Source organism: Zootoca vivipara, chromosome 6 (assembly GCF_963506605.1).
Source record: "Zootoca vivipara chromosome 6, rZooViv1.1, whole genome shotgun sequence".
Taxonomy (NCBI): domain Eukaryota; kingdom Metazoa; phylum Chordata; class Lepidosauria; order Squamata; family Lacertidae; genus Zootoca; species Zootoca vivipara.
The window spans coordinates 92,110,033-92,135,309 of record NC_083281.1 but is presented as its reverse complement, the minus strand read 5'-3'; the positions used below and the strand labels follow the sequence as shown (position 1 = coordinate 92,135,309).

The 25,277-nt window shown below is 46.3% G+C and overlaps 1 protein-coding gene across 1 annotated transcript in view; it reads right to left on the bottom strand.

Annotated features, from left to right (window-relative positions):
- The window catches only part of ANTXR1 (ANTXR cell adhesion molecule 1), a 131,715-nt gene that overhangs the window by 14,991 nt on the left and 91,447 nt on the right, over positions 1-25,277 (bottom strand). Inside the window, exons 15-17 of the mRNA XM_035118587.2 lie at positions 14,661-14,756; positions 13,701-13,868; positions 11,302-11,382 (exon numbers count right to left, since the gene is read on the bottom strand). Coding sequence (XP_034974478.2) covers positions 11,302-11,382; positions 13,701-13,868; positions 14,661-14,756 — 345 coding nt within the window. The remainder of the gene's footprint in view (positions 1-11,301; positions 11,383-13,700; positions 13,869-14,660; positions 14,757-25,277) is intronic.

Here is a 25,277-nt window from a genome sequence, read left to right as displayed (position 1 = left end):
TTTCCTATTAATAATGTTGCTTTGAATGTATACTTGGCTTTCTTTGTTTTATTTGATGTTTTAATCTAAGTTGTAAACCGCTTTGAGATTTCCTTCTTCTTCTTAAAAAATATAAATGAATATTTTTATATATAAATGAATACATAAATGAAAGGTATAGAAATGAAATGAATAGGAAGAAGAATATCCCAGCCTCCATCTTTGATTGCCTCCCCCAGATGTTCAGGATGACAACTGCAGCACAACCGGGCTATCAGGAAGCTACCAGGTTGGGAAAGGGCTGAAGGTGATGCCTTCTTCATGCATCTGTCACGGATGTTTTAGCGGAGATTCTTGCATTGCAGGGGTTGGACTAGATGACCCTTGGGTCCCTTCCATGATTCAATGATTCTATGTGCCACATCTGGCCACAGTTCCACTGCCACTGAGCTAGATCTCTCCCCATTGTTCAAAACATTTCCATGCTAAACTTGACAAGGGACCCAGGACCATGCACAAGATAATTGAAAGGGGAAACAAGAGAGGCTCCAGGGTTTAAAACCTTAGACAAAAATTAATCCAAGACCTCTGTGCTAATCCCACACAGTTGGCCTCTGACCCTTTATACTATTCCAAGCAAGCTGTTTTAGGATCTGCTCCAACACTCACTTTATGTAGAGAGAAGATACAGTTCTAAGCACAGGGAAGAAAAGTTCTGGCTTGCAAGAGAAACCTAGAGGAGAAATCCAAATCTGTTTCTCCCTTAATCTAAGGCAAAATATTCACTCCAAGCTCAATCGACATCCCAGAGTCATACATTGCTTCCCTCCCCACTGGGGGATTTTGGTTTCTGTTTGAAGGGTTTTCCAGTGCACTAACAGAGAATTCTCGGCACCTTGAATGGACTACAGTTCTTAAAATTTATTGGCAAGAAGTCATGGCAATCAAACTGGTATACAATTCATTCATTTAAGACATGGATATCTAGGGTTGCTTTCAGATGGGCAGTGGCGAGCACTACCCCAGTTCCTCCACTGAAAGGTACAGCTTCAAAGCTGCAACCAAATTTCCACACTCAGGATTGGGTGCTTTTCCTGATTTCTTCTCCTCTGTTCTGTCCACAGTAGCGGAAAGGGCTTGGCTATGTGGGTGGGGAAGGGACAATTTGCCCCCCCCTTCTCTTTTCCTGCTGCAAGAAGCCACATAGTGCCTGGGAAATCTGCCCACATAGAGTTGGAAGGGGACCCAAAGGTTCATCTAGTCTAGTCCAACTCCCTGCAATGAAGGAATCATAGCTGTAGAATCCCTGACAGATCCAACCTGTTAAAAAAATTCTTATGAAGGCGAGTCCACCACCTTCCAGGGGAGTCTCCTCCACTCTCAAACAGCTCTTAATGTCAGAAAGTTCTTCCTAATATTTAGTCAATGCTTTCTTGCCATTGGAATCCATTGGTTCAGAATCCACCCTCAGAAAACATGCTTGCTCCATCTTCCACGTGGCAGCCCTTTGGGTATTTGGAGATGGCTCTCACGTCATCTCTCAGTCGCCTCTTCTGCAGGCTAAATATACCCAACTTCCACTCGCTTTCCCCCTCTCTCTCACAAAAGAGAGGCAGAGAGTCTTATGAGAAGGAAATTCCTGCCTCCTTCCACTTCTCCCTGCCAGGAGAAGGCGTTTGGCTGCTGGCTAATTCTGGAAAGGGGGAGAGATCCTTCCACCCTCTTTCCCCCCCAGTTCTGCTACTGCTGGCCGCCAGCCAGGGCATGAGCACCCTCATTCCCTTCCTCGCCTGAATCCTGCAGAGGACCAGAACCAGCGAGCAACTGCTGAGCTCTTGATGAGAGAGAGGGAGGGAGAGAGAGAGAGAGGGAGAGGGAGAGAAGGAGAGAGAGAAGCTTCTGCCCACGGGGTGAGGAAGTTCCAGGAAAAGAGCTAACATTTGGATTAATTTTTCATTAATGGGAAATGGACCACAACAACAAAAGAAGAGAGACGCCATTTTGAAACTCTGCAAAACTCTTGCCTTCAGAGAGCTCTTCCTAATGTTTATTTGGAATCTCCTTTCTGGTAACTTGAAGGCATTGGCTTGAGTCCTACCCTCCAGAGGCACAGAAAGCAAGCTGGCTCCCTCTTCCATGTCACAGCCCTTGAGATATTTGAAGATGGCTGTCACCTCTCCTCTCAATCTTATCATTTCCAGGCCAAGCACCCCCAACTCTAACTCAACATACCCAAGAGCAAAGAGCTTCTGCCTGTGAAAGAACATAGCAGGGGCCGATGCAGAAGAAGATCGGGCAATTCTGTGGCCCTGTCTCTTTTCCTGCTCCTTTAGGTGTGGCAGCCATGATACCACACCCTGGTGGCAGCTATTTTGTGACCGGTGCCCACTGCAGTGCCGTAACATTCCTAATGTGATGCCCATTGGGCCAAAAACATTGGCCACTTCTTCCTTCTGGAAAGGGATGCTTCCTGAGGGTTCCCTTGGGGTGCCTGTCACCTCCACCTCATGAACCCCTGGGCTCCACCTCCGAGTCCCACACCAATGGCGGAATTGTTTATTGGAAGAACTGGTGGCCCCCAAGCAGATGACCTCTACACCCACCAGCCGTCTAAGGATAATGCCTGTGAGCAAAGTGGGATGAAGCCCTGCAGGAAGCAGGGGACATCTAAACAGAAGGGGCAAGTGATAAATCCTTGGAGCCACAATACCCCCTCCTCCCAGTATTGGCCCAGACACCAGTACAAGAAGCTTGCATTTTTTAAATTAACACATATATCAATCAATAAATAAATAAATCAATCAATCGTTACGGAAAATTCCGTAACACTATCTATCTATCTATCCTGACTCATATAATTTAGTGGAGCTTACTCTCAGGTAAGTATGGACAGGATTGCATCCTAAATGCATTTATTTATACACTGTGATTATCCATAGTGAGCTCAGTATATTTTGGCAGAGCTGCGGCCTTTTAAGTTATACGTTCTGCCTTATATTCTCCAAGGGTCTATATACCAACATACATATTATTTTAGTTGGAATAGTAAAAAAAAAGCCACATAATAGCTTTATTTAAGTGCACAAAAAAAGAATTCAAAAGTCAAAGTCTCTGACTCACACAGGTGGTTCTTTGGGCCTCAAGTAGCAATGAGGAATCGAAAGGGTTACTCTATACAAATGCAGCAGAATCAGGTTCCCAGGGAGGGGGTCTATGGGCTGCTCCCCCTGTTCTGCTTTAACCCTAACAAATGTTTCAATCTCCAGATTTCAAAAGGAGGTTATAGAAGAAGAAGTGAAATTATTGAAGAAAGCATACAGTATTCTGCTAGAATGGGAAACAGAAGACGAAGAGGTCAAATCAGTCATGATTAAATGGGCGCAAGATATAGGACACAACATACAATTTGAGGATCGGGGAAAATTGTGGAAGGTAGATTTGAAATTTACAGATTGTTCTCTTTTGAAAGAAAACTACATGAAAGTACATGTACAGTTGGTATATTACACCAGTAAAAATGGCAACAATGTATAAAACCGGGTCAAACATATGTTGGAAATGTAAAGAAAAAGAAGGTACTTTATATCATATGTGGTGGGAATGTAGAGAAGTAAAAAAATTCTGGGAGATGATATATAATGAATTGAAAAAGATGTTAAAAAATGACATTTGTAAAAAAAAACCAGAAGTATTTTTGTTAGGGATTCTAGGACAAGACCTGCCAAGGAAAATAAAGAACTTATTTATGTATGCTACAACAGCGGCAAGAGTCTTGTTAGCACAAAGATGGAAGAATGAGGAAATCCCAATGAAAGAACAATGGCAAGAAAAGCTGGTGAGCTATGCGGAGTTGGCAAAGATGACATACAAACTACGTGAGAAGGACAACTGTGACTTCAAAGAAGAATGGGAACTTTTTACAAACCATTTAAAAAGACAACATAAGGATTTGGACTCCTTGGCAGGTTTTGAATAAACACCCACAATTTATTAGTAGAACCTATGATAGATAAGGTAATGATATGTACAATTTTACACCATGCAGAAAACAATATGTACCAACAAATCAGAGAGGGGAGCTGAGGGAAGTCCTTAGAGGGTGGGAGGGGAGGGGGAAAGGGGGGGAATTGTAATTCGCTGTGTTATTGGTAATTTGTATTGTTTAAAAATTCTTTTTCTTCAATAAAAATATATATTAAAAAAACCCCAAACATATCAATATATTTTCACAGCAACAGTAATGACCCTTACTAACAACTCGGTGCGTTTGTCATTTTATTAGCTAGTCAGATTTATGAGGCCTGAAATAAAAAATGTCATCCAGGTGTGACATAAGTGGGTTTTAATATCTCCTTTAACTAGAAGAAAAATTGGGGATTTTGCAGGTGCTGAAACAGAGGGGCTTAATCCCCGCCAGCTAATAAATTCTTTCCTAATATTCCGTTCTCATTTTATAAAGCCAATCCCACACCCAGTGACCGCTGGGCCCTCCTATGCACTCTCTGATTTTCTCCCTTCACACAGGCATCCACTTTGAATAACAGAACTGTACAGTTGGAAGGGTATCCCAAGGGTCATCTAGTCCAACCCCCTCCCTGCAATGCAGGAACTGAGCAAAGGCAGAGTGATACAAGGCCTGGGAATAGGCAGAGTGTGTGCCACAAGTCTTCAGCAGTGCAGGAAGGCTGCAGAATGCAACTCTAGGTGTAGCATTCAACTTCCAAAGAATCTCAGTTTTAAAAAGGAAAAAAGCATGTTGTTAGTCCTCATGAGGAGATGATGATGCCTGCTGAAACCTTAAGACTTGCTGAGTAAGGCTACCAGTGGCTCAAGAGGCAGGATGAATTCCATAGCTGTATTCAGCAACAAAGCCAGTGCCATGACCTCATAGGAGGTGGCTAAGAAGGAGGTGGCTAAGCCAGGAACCTCTCAGGCTTGTTTGTAGAGGCTAAAATTGCTTCCACCGCCACATTTAGCTAAGAGTTTCAGGATCATGAAAAAGGAACGATAGCTGGCTTTGAAGGGGGCTAACACTGGATTTGGGGACCCAGGTGGCGCTGTGGGTTAAACCACAGTCTAGGTCTTGCTGATCAGAAGGTCGGTGGTTCGAATCCCTGCAACGGGGTGAGCTCCCGTTGCTTGGTCCCAGCTCCTGCCCATCTAGCAGTTCGAAAGCACGTCAAAGTGCAAGTAGATAAATAGGTACCGCTCCGGCGGGAAGGTAAACGCCGTTTCTGTGCACTGCTCTGGTTCGCCAGAAGCAGCTTTGTCATGCTGGCCACATGACCCGGAAGCTGTCTGCAGACAAACGCCGGCTCCCTCGGCCTATAGAGCGAGATGAGCGCAGCAACCCCAGAGTCGGACACAACTGGACCTGATGGTCAGGGGCCCCTTTACCTTTAACACTAGATTTGACCCATATAGTGGATAATTATTGATGACTATGAGTTAATGGGAGCTATTAATATTAATAACACAACCTCCTTGATTAATAATCATTTTTTATCAGCTTATGTGCCATCTGCATTAAATTGTTGCTGTTGTTGTTGTTTAAAGAAAGGAGGGAAGGATGAACACAATCTTCTGACAGCTTTAAGATTCCCTTAAGGCAAGTTTTATGGTTGGCTAGTAAATTCCTTTAAAAACCATGTTTATGATGGAAATGCAAGACAAAACTATAAAATGCCACAAGCGGGCGCCACCATAATTAAAAGCAACCCCCCCCCCAAAAGTTCCCATTCCTGATAATGAGCTTTTTATATTAGGGGCAGGTTTTACCTTTTGGGTGAAAACAGGACTCAATTAGGGGGGGGCAGGGAACACCCGCCATTTGGTCTATTATCTTGAACACAAAAATAACCTCATTAATGCAGGCAAAATTGCAAAACCTAGTCCCTTTAGAATGTGAGGAGACCACAGGAATCCCATGTGACCCGGCCTCCTTCAGAATGATTGGAAGCAGCTGGGCGTTCTGGCAACCTCAGCCCGTTTCCAGATTTGACGCTGCGAAAAGAAAATTTCACAACCCCTTTTGTCTGCCCAAAATGAAGCTAGAAAACTTGGTTTTAGCCTTTGCCTTGCAAATCAGTTAAAGCAACTAGAGAATCATAGAGTTGGAAGGGAGCACAAGGGTCATCTACCTGCAATGCAACGCAAGGAAGGCAAGTAACAACCACCATTAAGTTGGATGAGGAGGAGAGCTGGGAGCCGCCAGCCCAAGAGCCCCCAGGGAGGGCTCCGGAGGTGACACCTTAGGGCCTGGAGCCGGGTGGTGGGACACGGAGCAGTTAGCAGAAGGGACAAGCTGGGATCTGGTAGAATCAGGAGACTTGGGCGATCAAGGAGGGTCAGGATAAGGAGGGCCTTCCAGGACACGATTAGAAGCTGAGAACTGCAGACTTCCTTGTGACTTCGGCTGTGCCCACATTGGGGGATTCATGCCCCTGTGGGTCACTGTTTCTGAGTGTGTGCTTGCAGGGGGGTTGGACTAGATGATCATTTGGGTCCCTTCCAACTCCAAGATTCTTTGATTCTATTCCTCGTCTTCATCCACCCACATACCTCAAAAATCTATCCTGGTGTTTTACCGCTCACTGTCTCGTGGGTATTACATGATGAGATATATTTGCACTTTGCACTTTTGTCTCCTCTCCTCAGTTATTACTTCCCTACCCACCATAAAGTCCGTTGTGGCCATGCAGGCAAGTATTTGTTTATTTGTGTGCAAGCCACGGTTTGTTGGTTCATCTGAGGGCAACTCCTGGCAAACAACCTATATCTTAGTGTTATGCATAAACCAGACTTGTGTTCTATGTATATAGCATTTTCGATATTTGTATTTGCAAATGTGATCTGCTGTTTAATGCATCTTTGAGATTGCTTGAATTTTTGCCTCTGGCGATGAGCAACAGAAGTTTGACCTGACCTTCAAGTAGTATGTGAGAGCCAATGACTGAGATTTCCAATGGGCATGTGAATGGATGCTCATCCGAGGTCTGTCTCGGTGAGCTGGACAGATACGCATCAGTCTAGCACTGATGTTCTGAGCTAGCTGCTTTACCGGAGCAAATGGAGAAAACATGGTAGAAGTTTATAAAATTATGCATGGCCCGAAGAAAGCAGATAGAGAAAAACTTTTCTCCTTCTCTCCATAAAAAATATAAAGGTAAAGGACCCCGGATAATTAAGCCCAGTCGCAGACGATTCTGGGGTTGCGGCACTCATCTTGCTTTACAGGCTGAGGGAGCTGCCGTTTGTCCGCAGACAGTTTTTCCGAGTCATGTGGCCAGCATGACTAAGCCGCTTCTGGAGCAACGGGAGGGACACCAAAACCAGAGCAGCGCATGGAAATGCCGTTTACCTTCCTGCCGGAGCGGTACCTGTTTATCTACTTGCACTTTTTGGCGTGCTTCCGAACTGCTAGGTTGGCAGGAGCTGGGACCGAGCAACGGGAGCTCACCCCGTTGTGGGGATTCGAACCGCCGACCTACTGATTGGCAAGCCCAAGAGGCTCAGTGGTTTAGACCACAGCGCCACCCGCGTCCCATAACACTAGAACTTATGGGCATCCAATGAAACTGAATGTTGGAAGGTCCAGGACAGATAAAAGGAAGTCCTCCTTCATGCAGTGCATTGTTAAACTATGGAACTCCCTCCTGCAGGAGGCAGAGATGTCCACCTAGATGGCTTTAAAAGGGTGATTCGATAAATTAATGGAGGAGAGGGCTATCAATGGCTACTAGCCATGAGAGGTGTGCTCTGCCCCCCACATTTGGCACAGTGATGCTTCTGAATCCTAGTTGCTGGAAACCTCAGGAGGGGAGAGGGCTCCTGGGCTCAGGTTCTGCTTGTGGGTTTCCCGTTGGGGCATTTGGTTGGCCACTGTGATGTCAAGCTCTTCTTATGTTCTTAATGAAGCCTTTGAGTTGTTGATTTCTGTATTTATATCAGACAGGAAAAGCCTGGGCCAGAATGTCCTGAAACACATCTTGTGAGTTTGTGTCAGCAGCTCATGGAATGAAAACAGGATCAGAAAACAAGTCAACGGTTTCGCAATCTGCACAGGATGAGACCTTCGTTGTCAGGCTCTCCCCACTCCCGCATTAGATATCCTACCCTGTCTGAATTGTATGGTGTACCTGAGAGTACGTGAAATGGAGAGATCTGCATTGGTTAAAAAGGAAAATGGGCACCTGCTCTGATGCACTTCTTTTCATGTAAATTCAAATTTAAGGTGCACAACTTAAGGTGCCCTTGCTACTAGGCAAAAGCAATCGGAGGCAGCATAAAACTGAACAGAGCAACAGAAGTCAGGGGCAAACCAAGGGGAAGGATGGTGGCCCTGCTTGCTCTAGACTAGACTAGCTAGCCACTGTTGGAAATAGAATCCTGGATTTGATAGTCCGTGGCTTAATCCAGGAGGATTACAAAACAGACAAAGACTCTGGCATGCCTTCCATGTCTCAACACCAGAATGTGTCTGCCCTTTTGCCGGGAGCCCCAAAGGCATTCAGCTCTCCCCGAGCCATTTTTACAATCCTTCTGAAGACACCAGGGGCCGTCTGTGTTCATGTCTAAATGCTGGAAAGCAGGCATTCTCGAAGCAAAGACACATCACTATCTCTGCCTCTTCCTAAAGGGGAATTTATTGGCAACTGCAAAATTCTTATTAATTTTTTTTTTCAAAGGAGAAATATGATCTGTGCCTTCCAAGCAACCGATCTCCAGACCGCCTAATGCCTCCTTCCTGCCAGAGGGACGCTTGCTTTATGTTATGTTTACATCTATGGAAATTTCATGTCACTGCTTGCAAGGCGAATGCGTCACTTGGTCAAAAGGGGGGAGAGCATTTTTGTGGCACTTTTGAAGCTCTCGCAGGTTTCCTTTTGAAGGTTTCTCAGCTGGGGTGGGTGGGGGTTGTTTCCTTTATAATTCTCCGAAGGGTCCTTCAGAAAATATGATGAATGCAGACTTGGGAATATTTGTGTCTAGGTCTCTGGGAGACAGCAAGAGAGCTGGGGGAGATGTGTGGATGTTTCCACCCTGCCGCAAGAGGCGGACTGGGTTTCCCTTCCATCCTGGATCCCGGCCACTGTCAGCGAGGAAGCCTTTTATGAACTGGGATGGGATTTCATGGTTTTTGAGAGATCTGAAAAGCAGACCCATATGTCCATAAGAAGTGGGGTGGAGGGAATGGAGGTGGGTGGGGACAACTGGGGTGGGCGGGGGGGAGGTGACTGGAGGAGACAGCTTTTTTTTCCAGAGAGCTGATGGAGACAGTTCCCCCCCCCCTTTTTTTAAAAAAGGCCATAAAACCCGTTTGGCTAGAGGCAAGAGCTGGACAACAGAAAAATGCGCATCATTATCAGGTGACTGTCAATGCTCTTAGACAACTATATCTGCAGCCACAGGGTCAGGAGAGAAGAACAACTTGTATTCTTCTACTTTTATAGAAGATGGGCTGGCTAAGAAATGCCACCTGCTTTTGGTTCTGCTTCTACTACGGTTACGGCGTTGTTTTAACCTTTGCTTGTGTCCATGACATCACCCTTCAAGTTACATCATTGCTGCACAGGGACTGTAACCAGCTCTATGTAACAGAATTTAAAGAAACAAGAAACTTCCCATAGGGAAGCTCAGACAAGCCAGCCGCCGCCCAAGAATGCAGCTGCTGTATGATGGGAGATTTCTGGTCTCACGAACCCCTGGCTGCAGCTGGAGCGGTCCTTTATCCCTCCATAAAGTTCTCCAGCCACTTAGCAAACATTCAAAGCTGCAAGTTTTGGGAAACCAGGATCTCAACAAAGAGAAAACTGTTTGAAACATTTTGAATCAAATTCACAGTTGCACATTTCCACTGTAGACTGAGAGTGCAGGCTTTCAGTTGCTAATCAGTCTTTGTTCTTCTGCTGATTTTCCACTCTTAGAATCATAGAATTGTAGAGCTGGAATGGAATGAAAGGGCAATCTATTCCAACCCCCCCCTCCAATGGAAGGTTTAGCGTGTTCCTGTGTTTTGTTTGCATCAACCTTCCACACTTGCAGGCATTGGTGTGGAGGGCATTAAAGTAGCATGCTCATTTGAAGAATAAGTTGTTTAGCTTGTGCTATGTATGAGTGCAAATAGAAGGGGAAGAAATGGAGGCAGTGAGAGATTTTGCTTTCTTGGGCTCCTTGATCACTGCAGATGGTAACAGCAGTCACGAAATTAAAAGACGCCTGCTTCTTGGGAGAAAAGCAATGACAAACCTAGACAGCATCTTAAAAAGCAGAGACATCACCTTGCCGACAAAGGTCCGTATAGTTAAAGCTATGGTTTTCCCAGTAGTGATGTATGGAAGTGAGAGCTGGACCATAAAGAAGGCTGATCGCCGAAGAATTGATGCTTTTGAATTATGGTGCTGGAGGAGACTCTTGAGAGTCCCATGGACTGCAAAAATGTCAAACCTAGAATGTCATTGTTAAGGAAATCAGCCCTGAGTGCTCACTGGAAGGACAGATCCTGAAGCTGATGCTCCAATACTTTGGCCATCTCATGAGAAGAGAAGAATCCTTGGAAAAGACCCTGATGTTGGGAAAGATTGAGGGCACTAGGAGAAGGGGACAACAGAGGACGAGATGGTTGGACAGTGTTCTCGAAGCTACAAACATGAGTTTGACCAAACTGCGGGAGGCAGTGGAAGACAGGAGTGCCTGGCGTGCTATGGTCCATGGGGTCACGAAGAGTCGGACACGACTAAATGACTAAACATGTGTGAGCGCAATGGCACTAATAGTTCAATATATTTTTGAAAATGCATAAGCCAAACAAAAACAAAAACACTTTAGTACAAAACTGATTACATTTCCTAAATGGCACCACCTGGAAGTGTGCTGAAGTCAAGAGGCAGAGCCCTGCATGGAAGGGAAAGGAAAGTGCAGGGGGTGGTATTATTTAAGGATAATGTTATGCAGATAGCCTATGATAAGTGAGTGAACAAAGGGTGGGGATTCTAGAATTTCCCTCGTGTGGAAGGGAGCCTCCGTAGTTCCTCCTGCCCCTTCCCTTTTCAATATGAACTCGGCGTGCTACATCTTCCCCCTCTTCGTTGCTCATCAATTTCCCCCTCCTTCTGCTGCCTATTTGGCATTAGCCACAGGATAGTGTGTCTCTGGCAAAAGCCAACGAGGATGCCGGCATGTCTTCCCAGCTCACCCTCCAGAGCAGACTTCAGCAGGTGTTCTGGATCGGCCGGTGGGGGGTGATGGGAGTTGGTCATACAAAACATCTGGAGGGCACCAGGCTTTTGCTCAGAGCAAGTTATTAGAAAAGGGCAACAATACCTTGTCTCCCGGTTGTGGTCGCATCACAGACACTCGGTCGTAACCTTTCCGCAGCAAAACCCAGAGGGCATCCAGCTTTCCCTGAAAATGAAACAAACATTGCTTAATGCAGCCGTTTAGCAGAGTGGTTGTCATCTTCTAAAAGCCTGCAAAGTAAGCAGAGCTACATTTCACTTTGACCTAGCTCCATCTTTTTTCTTTCTCTTTCTGTCTGTGTGCCTGTCTGTCTCAAAAGAAAAATGTGCAGCTGGGGAAAGGAGTCTCACGCTCATGAAAACCCCACTTTTCTTTTGAAAATGCAGGTTTCTAGCCAGTATACTCACAAAGTTGTGCTTGAGTCTTAGAGACCTGAATGGTGGGAGGATTTCCAGTGGTTGAGGGCGGGTCTTTCCCATGACTGGCAGGAGCAGAACAAATTATGCAAAGTAAGGAAATCATGCAGATATGCTCAGTTTGCATAATTCATACAGGCCACAGAATCCAGCTTCCCTTGGCACAGAATTTTGGAATCTTTCAGCACAACTCTGATTGCAACAGGGTCTAAGCAGCAATGTAGTTTCATGGACAGAAGAAACACTTCAACAAGCTTATAGATTTCAGGCCAGAATGATAAAATCCACCTCATCCAGACTTCCTTTTGCGTTGCAGGTCCAGGCTTTAAACTTGCATGTCAGACTTGTCAGAGGGCTTTTATTCTGTCCCAGCACTTTTTCTAGGAAAACCTGTGTTTTACTACTGTATTAGAGCAAACGCCAATTGGGCTTTAAGTGGATTGCCATTTGCTCCAATTTAGCAGTGAAACACGGGTTTCCCCAGGGAAAGTACCAGGAGAAAACAAACAAGCAAGTAAAAATTGCTTGGATACAGAGCTTTAAAGCGCAGATCTGTGCTTGGAAAATATGGTGCAAAAGAAAGAGTGGAAGAGCCCTTAGTTAACAATGGTGGCCTAACCTGGCAGCTGCCCTGTACCTATCCAATATTATCTATGAATCTTATAGATGGGCCTTTTCCAGAGCCCGATTTGATGCGATGCCTTCAGTTGTCTTACACGGCAAATTCTTCCGTATACCAATCGAAGAGCGCCTCTGTCCATGCATGTCCAACAAGGTGGAATCTATTATTCACATTCTTCTATTCTGTGAATTCTATAATGAAGACCGATCACGACTCATTTTACCCCTATTATCAAAATTCACACCCTTGCAATATTATCTGGAATTCCCCCCCAAAACGTTACGCAAATTCCTTCTGGAAGACGCTTTGAGCTCAGTATCCTACACTGTGGCCAAATTCTGCACCTTAGCTATTAAAAAACGTAAATCTCTTTTATTGAATAACCTATTATAACAATTTGTCCTGCCCTCCGCTGATGATATTGCGGCTACAGTTCTTAGTTACATTTCTTATTCCGCTGGACCTGTATTTTAAGTATTGTATATTGACTGTTAAAACCCCATATCAGTTGCTTTTATTGTTCATGTAGATAATTATGCAGAATTTCTGGTTTAATATGCTGGCTGTTTGCCGTAATAGACATTGACTTGATTCCTGTGACAATGGTGGAAGGAAAGGCTGGGGTTCTGGAGTGCTTTGTTGCTTCTGTAACCCTGGCACTTTTTAACTGGGTGGTGACACAACATACAAATCTGTTTTGCAAGAGGACAGAATCCGGAAGACAATACAGGCACATCTGTGGATCTTGCTTCCTCCTTCCAGAGACCCCACCATGAACTCCCCTCTCCCTCAAAAGAAGCAGCAGATCCACTCCAACAGAGAACATACCTTCTTCCACAGCAGGGCGTGCAAGTTCTCATTTCTGGAGTGAACAGACCAGGGCAGATGCAGAACAAGCTACGCTGGAATTTTACTCAGCAATCTCCTCGTATGCACACTAATGGATAGAGTCTGCTGAGCGTGCCAGAAATTTTTTGGCACTTCTACAGAGGAGGAATATTTGAAGGCGGCTTTGATCCATTTGTTCTAAGTGCGGGTTGTCCAGAAGAGTGTGAACGGACTTAACGTATGCCAGTCAAGGAGTGATTAGGTGCTTAATGCTCCTTAATTCTTGGGAATCACGTTCTAGATTTTTTTGAAGGTCCATCCTTCAGCTGGTCGTAGGGACTGGGAACGAGCAGTTGCAGCAGCTTGAATTTGGTCGCAAGAGGGAGAAGGGGGGAATTAGCTGGGGCCACCCAAGCAAAGGGGGCGGGGGGGGGGGGGAAGCGTGTTCTGCAGAGACGGTTTATGGCCTATATATCTGATTCATTCATTGGCTGTTTGTTCAGGATTTTATGGTGTTTTTATTACTTTATTGTACACCAACACTTTTTTTTAACCAGTTAGAAGGTGGGGAAGGATGTTTCAGGGGTTGCAATGAAAATATCACGTATGAGAGGTACCTTAATTGGAGAGTACCACTTGTGGGGGGAAGACGACCTCCGCATGTTGTTTCCAAGATTCCTGGGCTCTGGGAATTCGTACTCTTGCTCTGGCATCTTGACCCGAGCGTTCTTGGCCTTCTCCAGCTTTGCACCTTCCTCAGTGGATCCCCTTTCCCCCCAGCGAACCTAAAAACACCCACAAAAAACTATTGAGCATTCAGTCACAGGATCATAGAAGCATCGGACTGTAGAGCCCCTTGCGGCCCAGCAATCACAGGTAAAACATTAGTGTTACGAGACAAACATGGCTTTGGGGACCTTAAATTTGCTTCATAATGTTGATAGGGGGGGGGGAATTCTCAACGCACATAACAAATCTCAGCCTTCAGGTTATCTCACAATTGCCTGCTGTCTGTCTCTCACAAAAAGCAGCTTTGTGGGGCCCCAACCCAGACTGGGACCACAGCAGAGGGTGAAAACACACACACCCCATCTCTCGGTGCTGTGGTCCCAATCTGGATTTAACCTTTCAACACCCTGTGCTGTTTTCCTGCCAAAACAGCATTTTTGCAGCAAACAGCAGTTTGGGGGCAAATTTCAGCATCAGGGGGAAGGGAATGTGGGCGGGGAAACAGTATGGAGATGAAAGAGTTATACACCCCTCTCCTCCACCCTAAGCTACAGTTCCCATCCAGACGAGGGTGAGTCCATCATTTTTTGCATCAGCAGCAATCCCTCCAGAGTTGCTTAAGAAGAGCCTGCTGGATCAGGCCAATGGGCCCATCTAGCCCAGCACCCTGTTCTCAGAATAGCCAAACCCATCCTTCTCCTTGAATTGGCCCAGTCCTCTTTCAAAGCCATCCACTTTGGTCGACATCACTGCCTCCTGTGGCAGTGAGTTCCACAGTTTAACTATGTGCTGTGTGAAAGAGTTCTCCTCTTATCTGTCCGGAATCTTCCATCTTAGTGTTCACTTACCTCCATCCGCTTAATTCCGCCAACGCCACGCCCACCATAATAGGAGGCGTCTACTGTTGGCCACTTTTTCTTGGGAAGCCCATCGTCGTCTTCTTCCTGAAAAATAAATAAAACAAGCAAAGATGACGATGGTGACGTTGATGATCATTTAAAGTTACAAAACACAAAATACATAATAAACGTAATAAAAACATGATAAAAATCCAAATTAACATATAACGTTTAACAACAATTTTAAACAACCCCACCCTCCAAATAAAACAGCACCCACCCAGTATTCCCCACTAAAGCTTCAGTTAATGGGGTTAAAAAAGGCACCTTTGTAGCACAACCCTGAGATCGCTCCATCTCGTTCTGACAACAGGGGGAGTCAGACCAGCCCGCCTACTTGAGGTGGGAGGCGACTGTGGGGGTCTGCATCACTCCTGCTGATGACCCAGGTGCCCACCCACCCTCTCATTGCCTGCATATTGTGTGCAGAATCCCTCCACACAAAGAGGAGACAGTGTGGCCATGGAGCAATTGGGGGGGGGGGATAGCCTGCAAGGCTCCCCACATTCTTTCAACGGGTGTGGACCTCTTTTTGCTTTTTTTAAAAATAATTATTTTTATTAAGGATTTTCTTGAGTTACAAAGGTACTGCAATGTCTCATTTTTTTTTCCTTTTTCCATGTAACATTTTTACACATCAATTTTACTTATTGAGACATTAAGAGGAAGGGGGGAAAGAGGTGGGTGGGATGGGGAATTGGGTGTGGTGAATTGTCGATGTTTCTGTTTTTCTTGATATGTGTAGGGGGTTCGGCGTCAGCGTTGTTTGTGCAGGCTCTCTGTTGGTGAGAGAGGTCGGGATTCGTCTTAGGATGTGATTGCTCATTCGTGGTTGGCTGTGATGATCTTTAGTTTCTTGTGTGAGTGGGGAGGGAGGATGTTTTGATTAGGTTAACCATATTGATTTGTATGCTGACGGTAAGTTTTTGTTGTTGTCTTGTTGGGCTGTATAAGTGATGAAGGGGAACCAAACTGGGGTGAAGGTGTCTTCTTCTGTTTGTCCCCGTGTCAGTTTCAGCTTACTGGTTAGTTTTTCTAGTAGGGCCGTTTCCCATACAACCTGGTACCATTGGTCCATGCTTACTCCTGACAGGTCCCTCCAGCGTCTGGCTCTCTTTATGCTTTTAAACAGTGTGATGCGCAGCATCCACGTGCCACATAGGAGAATGGGATATAGTGAAAGTCCTGAAAGACCTCTCACTCTCTCCACCAGACGTTCCCTTTGTCCTCCCCTCGCAGGGTGCTGGCTACATTCCACAACTGCACCCTGGAAGCACAGAAAGTGACAGAGACCACGACACCCCACACCCCAAAACAGAAGACAGGGCTGTGAACTACGGAAGCACGCATGTAACCATCCCATGTTATGCAGCACATGTGTGTGTGTGTTAATAAGGGCAGGGCTTCCAACATGCAACCCTGCTGTTTCTCATTTGGATCAGGTGTCCCTACTGGCTTAAAGCTGTGCTCATTAATTCAGCCTTGCAGGAGGCAAAACTAACTTCTAATGCCTTAAACTGCATTAGAAGCTTCAGGAGCCGTTGGCAAGAGGTATTTCCTTCGCCTGGCGGGAGGTGTGGAATGTGATCTGTTATCTCCAAAATACATAAAATTGAGGCCGGAGAGCTGCTTTTAGGGGTGGAGAAGCATGAAAAAAAGGTGGCGCCAGTACTTGCTCATGTTTGGAAAAGTGGGGAACCTGTGTGTTGCATTCTCAGGAGTACATTTGCACCCTGAACTGAAAAATAACAAACCCAAACAGAGTTTTCTGCATATAAATATGAGGAAACTTTGCAGGCGGAAGGACTAAAAACCTGCTCTGATCCAAAGAAACAAATGGGAGAACCTGAATTCTGCTGATTGATGCCACACTCTGTGATGTAGCAGAATCAGAATGACAAATGTATCTGTGGTAGAGAACTGGCAGCCAATGGGCCAAATCAGGCCCCCAGATGGCAGCTGACTCAAGACTTCTGTCAGACAGAGGAGTCAGCACACCCTATTTATTGGTGATCATGGCCACTGGTCCCATCCCCATAGAAGGGGAAGAAATGGAGGCTTTCTTGGGCTCCTTGATCACTGCAGATGGTGACAGCAGTCACAAAATTAAAATACGCCTGCTTCTTGGGAGAAAAGCAATGACAAACCTAGACAGCATCTTAAAAAGCAGAGACATCACCTTGCCAACAAAGGTCCGTATAGTTAAAGCTATGGTTTCCCCAGTAGTGATGTATGGAAGTGAGAGCTGGACCATAAAGAAGGCTGATCGCCGAAGAATTGATGCTTTTGAATTATGGTGCTGGAGGAGACTCTTGAGAGTCCCATGGACTGCAAGAAGATCAAACCTATCCATTCTGAAGGAAATCAGCCCTGAGTGCTCACTGGAAGGACAGATCGTGAAGCTGATGCTCCAATACTTTGGCCACCTCATGAGAAGAGAAGACTCCCTGGAAAAGACCCTGATGTTGGGAAAGATGGAGGGCACTAGGAGAAGGGGACGACAGAGGACAAGATGGTTGGACAGTGTTCTCGAAGCTACCAACATGAGTTTGACCAAACTGCAGGAGGCAGTGCAAGACAGGAGTGCCTGGCGTGCTCTGGTCCATGGGGTCACGAAGAGTCGGACATGACTAAACGACTAAACAACATTTATTGGTGAGAGAGGGGAAACTTCAAGAAGGTTGCGAGCCCACGTCTTGCTTTTGTGCATCCTCTACTCTCCCTGTCCTGGGAGTCATAGAATCACAAAATTTTAGCTTGGAAGGGACCCAAAGAGCCATCTACTCCAGGGGTTGGAGAACTTTAAAAGGTGTTCCTAGTCTGGAGGTGTCCCTCACAGAAACCCAAAGGAAAAGGAGGCCGGCTCCAAGTGACAAGAGAGGCCTTCATTGCGTACAAACGTACGTAGGGTCAGCCTCCTAAAAAATAAGAGAGAAAGAGAAAAAGAGAAGGGCTGCATTTTGATGCTTTCTGGCATCTTCTTTTACACACATCCAACAGCACAGGTGATGACCACCTGTCAGACAGTTGCTGCAATCACAGCCACCTTTTCCATCACAGCTACAGTAACAACACACTTTTGGCATTCTTAAAGCACTCAGAGATCTTCCAGCCCTTCTGACTAGCTCACCCCAGCCTTTTCATTTTAATAACACATGAAAACACGTAACCCTCTTTCAGTGCCTTCCTTCGCTGCCTTCTTGCTCTGTGCCTGGCAATCTCGGCTTTCAGTTATTTATATTGATCTTTCTGTTCTCTTCTTGATCTAAGATTTAGTGTGATTACTACGTTAGGCTGATCTCCTTGTGTTTCGTTCCTCATGTTGCATCTTATCTGTGTTCATTTCATTCCTTCCAGTTGCACTAGGAGCTGTAGGAGAACACAGGCTTACGCAGCACATACTTCTGCTTAAAAACACACACAGCCTGTCGGTTCTATGAGGAAAGGTTCAGATTTCAGACTGCAAAGCTTTAAAGCTTTAGTTGGCCACCGTGAGAGCAGGATACTGGACTAGATGAGCCACTGGCCTGATCCAGCAGCCTCTTCTTACGTTCAAGGGCCATACAAATGTCAGAAGGCCCCTCTAGCCCTCTGTGGCTAGCAGATGCCCCGGCAATAACCAGGGCAAGAACTGGAGTACTGTGTCCAGTTCTGGGCACCACAGTTCAAGAAGGATACAGACAAGCTGGAACGTGTCCAGAGGAGGGCAACCAAAATGGTCAAAGGCCTGGAAACAATGCCTTATGAGGAACGGCTTAGGGAGCTGGGTATGTTTAGCCTGGAGAAGAGAAGGTTAAGGGGTGATATGATAGCCATGTTCAAATATATAAAAGGATGTCATATAGAAGAGGGTGAAAGGTTGCTTTCTGCTGCTCCAGAGAAGCAGACACGGAGCAATGGATTCAAACTACAAGAAAGAAGATTCCACCTAAACATTAGGAAGAACTTCCTGACAGTAAGAGCTGTTCGGCAGTGGAATTTGCTGCCAAGGAGTGTGGTGGAGTCTCCTTCTTTGGAGGTCTTTAAGCAGAGGCTTGACAGGCATATGTCGGGAATTCTTTTGATGGTGTTTCCTGCTTGGCAGGGGGTTGGACTGGATGGTCCTTGTGGTCTCTTCCAACTCTATGATTCTATGGACAAGAGCTTTCCTCCTGCTCAAGATCCCAGGCAACGGGTGTGCAGAGTCTTTCCCGAGGGAGCTAATATAGCCATCATAACTAGTCTCCGCAGGCAGCCTTATTCTATGTGACTTTATCTAACCCCCGTTTGAAGCTCAGTTTGTGGCCACTGACCACATCCTGTGGCAGCAAATTCCATAGTCCAAATATGCAATGATGTGCAAAGAAGGGCTTCCTTTTGTCTGCCCTGCATCTTCCAAAGGTCCAGCTTCCCTGGATGACCCCCTCTGGGCCTGCTTTCTCCACACTATGCATACTTTTATAATATATCTGTCATCTTCCCGCAATCCTCCCTACTCATCTTTTTTTTCTAAACTAATATGTTGTTGTTTAAAACCATGGGGCGGCTGAAACAGCCACTGCAAAAAAGCAGGCTGAAGCTGTCACTTCAAAGGGCACTCTTTGGGGGGGGGGGGAGACTAAGGGGCTATCAAGCGTGGCCCCCCTGCCCCAAGGGCTCTGAGGGGAGTGAGTGTGGGGTGATGGGGGCTGCTGTGCTCAGCCTCCAGGTGGGCAACCAGCAGGCTCCTGTCCCCTGCCGAGCCTGAAACTGGCTACCTCTGGCCTTGGGGTGAGGTGGGGTGGACTCTGCCTCCAGGGACCAGGCAGCCAGCAGCAGAGAGACCTGGAGCCAAGGGCAGTTGATGGAGAGAGGAAGCCCTCCTCTCCTCAGGGCCGCCTGGGGCTCCTCTTACAATGGGCCAGCCTGCAAGTCCAAAGTAAGGAGGAGGGCGCTGGAAAACTCTGGCCTCAGCCTTCTCAGTCCCCTAATGGGTCAGGCAGGTGGGCGGGCAAGTTCTTTGGCTCTCCTCCATTGCTGGAGGTTGTAGTAGATCAGGGACGTCCAACAGTGACCAACTGGTTGATTGTAGATCGCGGCCCTCCCCCCAAAAAACAACAACAACAGCTCAACAACTTTGGCTCCCTAAAAAAAGCTCAACAATTTAGGCTCCCTAAAAAAAGCTCAACAACTTTTGTCAAACCAATGGATAGATCACTGCCAGTTGTTTCACAGTGGGAGTAGATGGCAGCCTCTTGGAAGTTTGGACATGCCTGTACTAGATGACCCTCAAGGGTTCCTTCCAACTCAACAATTCTATGATTCTGTGATAAGGAGGGGTTGGCATATGTGCAGCCGGGGGCGGGAAAGGCTACATGGGCAGGGAGGTGCCATTTTCTGGTTCGCCTCAGGCAACAAAATGTCTTGGGCTGGTCCTGCAAGGAAGGAAGGAAAAGAGAGGAAACTGCAGCAGCTCTGGGTGCCCTGTCAGGGATAGTGACATGCCTTTTACAGATGCCCCTTTGGCCTGGTTTAGTGCTGTGGTTGCCTTGAGTGTAAATCAGTTTAGTGCATGGTTTGACTCTTTCGATAAAGGGTGTTAAGTCGGTCTTTGCAAGGGACTCTGCTCCATGCAGGCAGAGTTCCCACTTTACTAGATCCTCTGACATGCCAGGGAGTTTGCATGGAGCTTTTCGTGAGGGTTTTATTTTATCATATTTCTTTGCTGTTGCTTGAAAATGGGAAGGAAAACCATCCAAATCTTTTCTTTTCTTTTCTTGTCGTCTCTCTCTCTCTCTCTCTCTCTCTCTCTCTCTCTCTCTCTCTCTCTCTCCTCACTTTGTTACTGCAAAGGCCTTCGCACAACAGGAAATACCAGCGCTTAAGACACTCTCCGCAGGGCCTTAAAAACCTTGCAAGCCATTTAAGATTTTGGGGCAGGAGGAGTCGACAGGCCAGAAAACTCAAAACAGCAGCAGCAACAGCGATGCCGAATCAAAGAAGAAGCCACGCAAATCCCGTGACAGGATGAAGCTTCTCAAAATACGTTAAGAGGCTCCATTTTCTGTGCTGTGAACAAGAGAAACATTTGGAGGAAAAGATGCTGCAAGCAGAATTCCTCAGTCACTCCGCTGCCCCACTCGACCCCACACAAGCAGAAGTTGCACCCATGCATGTTTTGGGCCATGGGTCAGCCAGGGTGCTTTGCTGCCCCTCCTGGGGGTGAGTGGGTACCCCTCCCCATAATATGGCAAGCCCTCCTCTAGCACAGGCATGGGCAAACTTGGCCCTTCAGATGTTTTGGGACTACAACTCCCATCATCCCTAGCTAACAGGACCAGTGGTCAGGGATGATGGGAATTGCAGTCTCAAAACATCTGGAGGGCCGGGTTTGTCTCTAGCACTTCAGGTGCAGAGAAAAGGACCCGGTTCTCAGACCTAGGATTCCCACCTGAGCCACCACACCCAGAAGGCAGACAACAGCGGGTGGCCCGACTTGGTCTGCTTTAGTCTAGGAACGTGGAGTAAATGCAGAGTCAGACCAATGGTCCAAATAGCTCAGTATTGTCCACACTGACTGGCAGCAGCTTTCCATGGTTTCAGGCAGGGGACATTCCCACCGTATCTGGAGGTGCTGCTGAAGATTGAACATGAGACCTTCTGCATGCAAATCAGTCTTTCTCCCGCACCAGTATGTTCCGGTGGTTCCTGAAATAAAAAAAGCAAGCTCCCTACCCCTTGCATGCTGTATTTCTCCCTCTTTTTCTTAAGGAAACAGCCATTTCCTGGTCAACATACAGGAAGAATAGTTTGACATAATCTCCTCACTGGTGGTGGTGGGGGTGTGTGTGTTGCTGCTCGGGTAAAACACCCCCAACTGAACCAGCCAAACTTCCAGGAAAGTGCATTTAAGGGGACTAGATACTGATATATAAAAATCTGTTTTAGCTACAGTTTGGAAAAAAAAATTCTTTTGCAAGAAGAGATCCACCGTCACAAAAACAGCACCCTCTCCTCCAAAATACTTATTTGTCTCACATTACAAAATTTGGAACCATCTGCTCCTGAACGAGCATCATTTGTTGGCAACGTCAGAATGCTTTTGCTGCCAAGAGCCCTTCAAAACACATGGAAAAAGCATCCCATCAGCTAGGAATGAAACAAGATTAGGAAGAGCTTGGGTATCTGTCATACCCCTTGACCGCTTCAATTCTACCAAATAATTTTTGCTCGAGGTAGATCTCTTTTCTGAGCCTTCCCTCACACATTTCCCCGGTTTTTCTGTAGTGCCTAAAGGCTAGAGGTAGGTTATTTCTTTGATGTGAAAGTGAAGGTTCTCTGGTGCTAAAAACAGAGTTTGTGTAGTGATGAGCCTCTCATGACATGGACTGCACTGCAGCGATTTGGTAAGGAGGAGGAAAGCTTTGGCAGGTCCAAATGCCATTTGAGGCATTTCTGATTGGGCTCCACCTCCATCCGTTCCAGCCAGCATGGCCAATGGTCAGGTCTGCCCAACAACACCTGGAGGGCCACAGACTAGAACTCAGAGGCCAGAGACCAGTTGCCGGGAAATACTTAAAAATATGACATATGTTCTCAGGATTCAAATCTGGCATCAAGGGGCTGGAAACAAATTACTTCTTTCCAACACAAGTCGTTTCAATAAAATATAAATATTACAATATCTATTTTCGATCTTGGAGTTTTCGATCTGGGATTTTCTGAAGTGGGTGTTGGTGATTTTTCTATTTTTTGCTCTATTACTGCATAGAAAGAAAGAGAGGGAGGGAGGGAGGGAGAAGTCAGCCATATGGAGTCTATTTGACTTGATGGGTACTTCTCCTTAACTGTCACCTGACTGCCAGAAGATGAGTTGCAAAACAAACAATGAAAAGCAAAGCAAGAGCCCAACATTACTTGATTTATTTATGTTTCGATGCTGCTATAAGAAACAAAAACAGCTGACTGTTACTCACTCTGCCCTTGTAATCTAAACTGAATACTCCTGTTTATTATTACCAATAGTGAAAGTAAAAGCTACCAGGCCTCACCAGTACAGCCAATGGATGTATAGAAATATTACGCGTCCAGCCTTGCCTCTTCCTTGGGTCCCTCCAGAACTGCGCCTATCACTATGTCTTATTTTCAGGGTATGGCTTATATTGCGCAAATGCTTAGAAATTCTGCTATGGCTTATTTTATGGGTATGTCTTATTTTAGGAGAAACAGGGGTAGTTCTGGGAAATGTGTTTTATGTGATGGGCCAATGGCCATAATAAATATCATTCATTGAATGGCAATGCCCATCAACTTTGCGGGGGACCCTCAAATATTGTAAGGGGGTTGCGGAAGGGACCTCGGCCCCAAGAGTTGGCTGCTATGCTGTGCAGTCACATAAGATGTTTAAAATTTCAGTTGCCTCTGGCTTAATGAACTATTGCTTTGGCTACAAGAAGCAGCTGCTTCTTCCCAAAACGCACTCCCTACCTCGGCGGCCCACTGTTGCTCGCGAAAGCTCCACCTTCCAGGCACAGAACCTGCTTCTCATCTGTTCCCAATCACATCAGGGTTGCATTCAAGTCCCACACCCTTCCCTTGAGGTCCCTGGCTCTGCTACAAGGCACCATCCTCCCCGCTTTGCCCTTCCCACCGCCGAGGTGTGAGCCTGGGGTGACCGGGAGAGGAGGGGGAGATTGCCTGTACAACACACGGGTGGGTAATAATAATGCATTTCCTGCTGCACTGAGCGCCGCCGCTCGCCCTCAAGTTTATTTAACTATATCTGCCCATGAGATCTTTCAGGGAGAGGAAAAAAGGAAATAATCTGGAAAAGAATAATAAACACAGATAAAAGCTAGACCAGCAGCTCTGCAGTACAAATGGGTGACTGCCAAATCTTCACTGACTCCGAAAGCTACAGGGGGGTGGGGTTGCCAGGCCTTAATTCTCCTACACCTGCAAGAAGCACTTCACTAACCTAGTACTGATGTTGGACCCCTATTAAGTCATGCTTTCGGTGGAAAAGCAAGATGAATTTGGCAACAGATACAGCGTAACACATAAAACAATCGTGTTTGAGATTCCATTCTGTACAGCGCAGGAGTACAGCTCTCTGGGGATGGTATTTAAGGTCTGTAATGATTCTCTGTGTTGATTCCTATGAGTTTTCAAAATCCCTCATATTTATTGAGTCAAAAACTTTGGTGCTTTATCTTAAATTAAATGGGATAGCCATCTTCAAATATCTGAAGGTGGAGCCAGCTTGGTTTCATGTGGCCACTGTGGAGCAGTGCAAGCGTGCCTGCCACCAGCCAAGGCTGGTCCGACAGCTGTGGCCTCTTCTGGCCAAAGTGATTCTGCTCTGCTAGCATTTTTTGAGGGACCCAGGTGGCACTGTGGGTTAAACCACAGAGCCTAGGGCTTGCTGATCAGAAGGTCGGCGGTTCGAATCCCTGTGACGGGGTGAGCTCCCGTTGCTTGGTCCCAGCTCCTGCCAACCTAGCAGTTCGAAAGCACGTCAAAATGCAAGTAGATAAATAGGAACCGCTACAGCGGGAAGGTAAACGGCGTTTCCATGTGCTGGTCTGGTTTGCCAGAAGCGGCTTTGTCATGCTGGCCACATGACCTGGAAGCTATACGCCGGCTCCCTTGGCCAATAATGCGAGATGAGCGTGCAACCCCAGAGTCGGTCACGACTGGACCTAATGGTCAGGGGTCCCTTTACCTTTACCTAGCATTCAGTTTAGACTATTGGATGACCATCCTTCCCTTTTGTTTATCGAGGAATCCTCCTTCTGGTCATTATCCAGCCTGTCATTAGTTTGGTCTTTCTGACAGTATCAATGATCTGAGTGAAAACAATCTTAGTGAGACGCACTCAGCTTGGCTGACTCCTGAAATACCAGCCTTTGAATATCCATCGCTGCGCACACACAAACCCATCTAGCAATCATTGACCTATAATGCCATGCCATGGTTTCTCTTGGGGGGATTCACCCTGGAGCTGAGGACCCCTCCCCAATGACATGTTTTTGGACAGATCATATGGAAGGAAAGGTATAACTTGCTCCTTCCCTATTTCTTTCTGTCTCTCTTGCCAGTTTTCCAACTTCCATTGCTCCCCCTTCCCTTCCCCCCTGCTAAAGCATAACTGTGCCCTGGGTTCTCTGCCAACTCCTTTCCCACTCCCTCTATAACCCTTTCCTCTCCGAGACAGCCTTCAAGTATACTGCATATTATTTTAGTCTATTAACAAAACTTTCCTTTTCTGGAAAAGCTTGGGCTTCATCTGATATTCCCTCCTAGGTACCTCACAAGGGCACTCCACTACCTAGCCTAAGGTTCCCAAAGCAGCCTTCAACAACTTCCAGATGTTTGGGACTACAATTCCAATCGGTTGTGCTACTTGGAGCTCATGGGAGTTGTGGTTCAAAACATCTTTCGGGAACCAGGTGGCCAAAGGCTGTCCTGGAGTTAGAATAAACTTTGCTAGAACTTGTGGATCCAATGAAGCGGAATGTTGGAAGATTCAGGACAGATGAAAGGAAGCATTTCATTAAACTATGGAACTCCCTCCCACAGGAGGCAGGGATGGGCACTAACTTGAGG